This window comes from Anneissia japonica, unplaced genomic scaffold (genome assembly GCF_011630105.1).
Source record: "Anneissia japonica isolate Jap-2015-1 unplaced genomic scaffold, ASM1163010v1 scaffold287833_len2544123_cov190, whole genome shotgun sequence".
NCBI classification, from domain to species: domain Eukaryota; kingdom Metazoa; phylum Echinodermata; class Crinoidea; order Comatulida; family Comatulidae; genus Anneissia; species Anneissia japonica.
Window position 1 is genome coordinate 2,347,691 of NW_022757233.1, and position 4,504 is coordinate 2,352,194.

Here is a 4,504-nt window from a genome sequence, read left to right on the forward strand (position 1 = left end):
TCTCATAGCATTCAATGTAAATCCTTGAATGCTAGCACATTGTACTTTAGCATTCAAGATTTCTTTCTGAATTCTAACAAGTTAGATAAGCATTCTTTGAGAAAAATGTTGAATGCTAATAACTTTTTTCTTACTGTAGCATTCAAACTAAGTGGTTCTGAATATGAATGCTAAAATTCCTAAAATGACCACTAATTTAGCACTCGAATGCTTATGGAATGCTTAGCGAATGCTATTTTAGCATTCCGCTTTGGTAAGGGTAACTAACCTTTGAAACCATTAATTAGAACTTATTTATCGGATTCGGCCGCGCACTTGTTCGGCCGTAAGATATTCAATGCCCAAATAAGGGTTATTGTATGGAACGCCAAGTAGTATGCATGTAATCAATGCATGAATTAGATATCACAGTGCAATGTCTGTCTCTTATACACATCTAGATGTGTATACATACATACATACATACAGAATATCCTTTTTCCGTTTACTACTTACCGCACAGTACTCTGAATCTTATTTTTATATTTTAATTTTGGTTCCACTTTATACAACCTTCATAGTTTCTGTGGCAACCTTTCATTTTGAACCTTGATGACTTTTGTTCTTTTATTTAAAAGTTTTTCAAAAGTTTTTGTATGTTTTAATCTATTATGATTGAGAAATGAATAAAAGTGAAATAACATTTATTCATTTCTCAATCTATCTTGATTGAGAAATGAATAAATGTTACTTTACTTTACCCTCGTCAGTAATTACTTATATATATTTTATTATTATTAGGTCTAAAGAATAATTTTCTATAGTTATTCATTATTCAGTCTATTTTTTATATATTTATTTATATTTGTATTCATGCTATTATAGGCTTAGATGTTTGAAATAAGTCAAAATGTAATGATTACTTACTAGTTAACAATACAATGGCCGGTAATGATGAGTTGACTCCAGCAGCAACGGATGTACTAATGCCAAGATCTTCTTTCCAGTAAGACAAGCAGATTCCAAAGGAATAAATAACGCCTACAATCATCATCATATTGAAGAAGCAACAGATGACTATTATCCACCCCCAGCCTCCATCTGGGGGTTTGGCATGGATCGCTTTCTTTCCTCCTCTGCTTAACCTCATCTTAAAACCTGAGGAACATCAATATATGAAGACTGGTTATTATATGATACACAATCGTTACATAACGGTACTGCATACACACGATAGCAGATACAGCGCCATAACAAATTTTCACCTACAGACACCAAATAGGTTATATATTCACCGCCGCTTGTTTGTGTGTCTGTTCGGCTCTTGGTGTTAAATCGAAAATTCACTTTGGCCCTCCGACCAATTTTTATGCCCACCCCTGCTATATAGAGAGAGTTGCGACATGAATGGTTCACCTTATTATTGGCATACAGTACCAGGAAAAGTGTAAATCAGGCAAGTCAACTCTCGGTGGGACTTCATAGAACCCTTTACTATCTGACGGAATGCCAGTCAAGTCACCCCCTTGTAAAGTCGCCCCTTACAAAGTTGCCTCCTAACCAAGTCGCCCCCCTCCCCAGCAAAGTCGCCCGCTAGCAAAGTCGCCTCCTAACCAAGTCGCCCCCTAACATTTATTTTCTATAAATTAGTGTAAGATAACAAAGCATTTTGTGCAACTAGTAAAATGCTGTAAAGATATTTTAGTCAACATGGCTAGACATTTTATTCATCGTAAATACACATTTTGTTTAATAAAAGTAGTTTTCAGGCTGTGCATATTATTTATTATTTGCATTTTCTTGTGATAAATTTGGATGCACCACTTGAGTGTGTCACTGATTCAAGTGTAATTTTCGAATAAATTGACTAAAAGTATTTGTACACCTTCCTGCTCTCATGTATGCATAGCTTCTACAGTTTTCACTGCATCATAGTTTTCATAACTTTCTGTATGCCGGGTTATTATCAATATTAGCATTCAATGTACCCTGCCCTCCCCCTCCCCACATTCCACTGGCATGGCATTCAAGGTACAGAAGCTGCCACTGGCATAGTATTCAATGTAGTTCCCTGAATGCTAGCACTGAAGTTAATATTAAAATATTCAGGATAACTTTCTGAATGCTATCTATTCTCATAGCATTCAATGTAAATCCTTGAATGCTAGCACATTGTACTTTAGCATTCAAGATTTCTTTCTGAATTCTAACAAGTTAGATAAGCATTCTTTGAGAAAAATGTTGAATGCTAATAACTTTTTTCTTACTGTAGCATTCAAACTAAGTGGTTCTGAATATGAATGCTAAAATTCCTAAAATGACCACTAATTTAGCACTCAAATGCTTATGGAATGCTTAGCGAATGCTATTTTAGCATTCCGCTTTGGTAAGGGTAACTAACCTTTGAAACCATTAATTAGAACTTATTTATCGGATTCGGCCGCGCACTTGTTCGGCCGTAAGATATTCAATGCCCAAATAAGGGTTATTGTATGGAACGCCAAGTAGTATGCATGTAATCAATGCATGAATTAGATATCACAGTGCAATGTTGGCCAGAGGTACGTTAGGCGGCATACTGTACAGGGAAATCATTCGTAATAATATCGACTTTCTGGAATAAAGAGTATAGTGTTCTTCTAAGTATTCAATTCAATTTTCTCTCCATTTGAGAGAAAAACATTGTACAAAAGAGCATTAAATATCTTACGGCCGAACAAGTGTACGGCCGAATCCGATAAATAAGTTCTAAGTAACGGTTTCAAAGGTTAGTTAATAATTATAATGTTCAATATTAGTCAAGGGGGCGACTTGGTTAGGGGGAGACTTGGTTAGAGGGCGACTTTGCGGGGGAGACTTGGTTAGAGGGTGACTTGACAAAGGGGGCAACTTTACCAAGTGGGCGACTTTGTAGGGGGAGACTTTGTAAGGGGCGACTTTACAAGGGGGAGACTTGACTGGATCCCATCTGACGTCAGGCCAGACGTGTCCGCATTAAGTTGCTGATGCTAACCCATGACTAGGCCTGCAGTGTTATCTAACAGGTCTGGCCAGATAAGATGATTGAACAAAGAGAAGACTCGGAAGGGGAAATGATGGCGCCAAGGATATCTGATGTGGGGAAGAGAGGAGATAAGTGGTCTTCCAAAATTCTAAAAATAAAAGAGATTAAGATTTGGTCTGAGGGCTTCAGCTGCGCCACCCACTCCCCCTCTCCACATGCCAGTGTGAAAGTCATGCAAACAGTGCCTACTCTCAATGTACAACCAAGCAGCAATTACACTATTCCATGCAGGTAATTTCACAAGTGAATTTCCATGCAAATGACAGTTTTCTGCTCAAAAAAAAAAGTTGAAAGTTTACAGTGTGAGTGCTTAGGGTGCCTGAGCATCCCTTTAATTTTGTTCAAAGCAAGGTTAAAAAGTATAGTAAATTAACAGAAGTAAAATACTGTTTGAAGGTTTGCATGGCGAAATAATAATATATTAATGCTTGCGGTACACCACATAGATAGTTTTGGAAAGAACTGTTGTTGTTGGTTGAGAATTCTCACCCAACAACAACAGTTCTTTTCAGACTACTGTATCTACGTGGTGTTCTACAAGCATTAATACATATTAACAGAAGTAATTAAATGTTACTTTATGCATAACAAGCATTAATTTGTCATTAAAATTCTTATTTACTGTACAATATAATTTAAGATAGCTGTTAACACTGTTAAATTATAATTACATAAATCATTGAAGAAAGAACGAATAAAAGACATGATAGTATACATGGATTTCTGGAACGTGCACGAGAGTCATGAGTCTCAATATTCTACTCTGGAAAATGTAGACATTTGGGGAATATGCTCACTCCGCACCAGCCCCCATACACCTGCATAGCCCGGGCCAATCCATAAGCCAATCAAATGTAATTATTAAGGTACCATTCCAAAGTAAGGGCACTCGGCTGAGATGATGTGCAGACCTTCCCTCTCCCCCACCACCAGGTCCCACACTGATTTACTTACGTATGTTGTTTCCAACACTCCTCCACCACCCCCACCCCGCTTGCACCGCCACTGTGATGGTGGATTCAAGGCCCATTAAAGGGCCTTATCAAAATTATAATCATGATTCTTATCAGGCCACAACCTGATAACAGTGGGATTCAAGGGTGTGCGGTAGCTGGGTTTGATCAGGGAGTTGGTTTGATACGTTAATCACTATAATCATCATACCACATTGCAACAACAAGCAAGTTGTTGTTGAGCCAATAGAAAGTCGATCACGTACTTACCTCGGTTAAATACCCCGACTAAAAAAACATGAGAATAAACATCAGTCTGGACAATTAAACGAAATGATAACCAATAAAAGAATGAAGAGACAGTGCTGCATTTTGTTGATCGACAAACTTCCAGACTAAAAAAAAACACCGGGCCATCAAAGATCTTATAAACACAAGATAGCGTTCTCCGCGATTTACGCGTGCAAATTCTGTAATAAGGCATGAATGGCGCCCTCTTGCTAAATGG

General features: G+C 37.6%; 1 protein-coding gene across 2 annotated transcripts in view; it reads right to left on the reverse strand.

Moving 5' to 3' along the window:
• Positions 1–4,504, reverse strand: part of LOC117124543 (monocarboxylate transporter 12-like) — a gene marked incomplete in the record, with an annotated part of 18,701 nt that overhangs the window by 13,096 nt on the left and 1,101 nt on the right. The window contains 2 exon segments of one of the 2 annotated variants that reach the window (XM_033270803.1): positions 907–1,137; positions 4,267–4,470. In XM_033270803.1, coding sequence (XP_033126694.1) covers positions 907–1,129 — 223 coding nt within the window. 2 annotated transcript variants of the gene reach the window in all.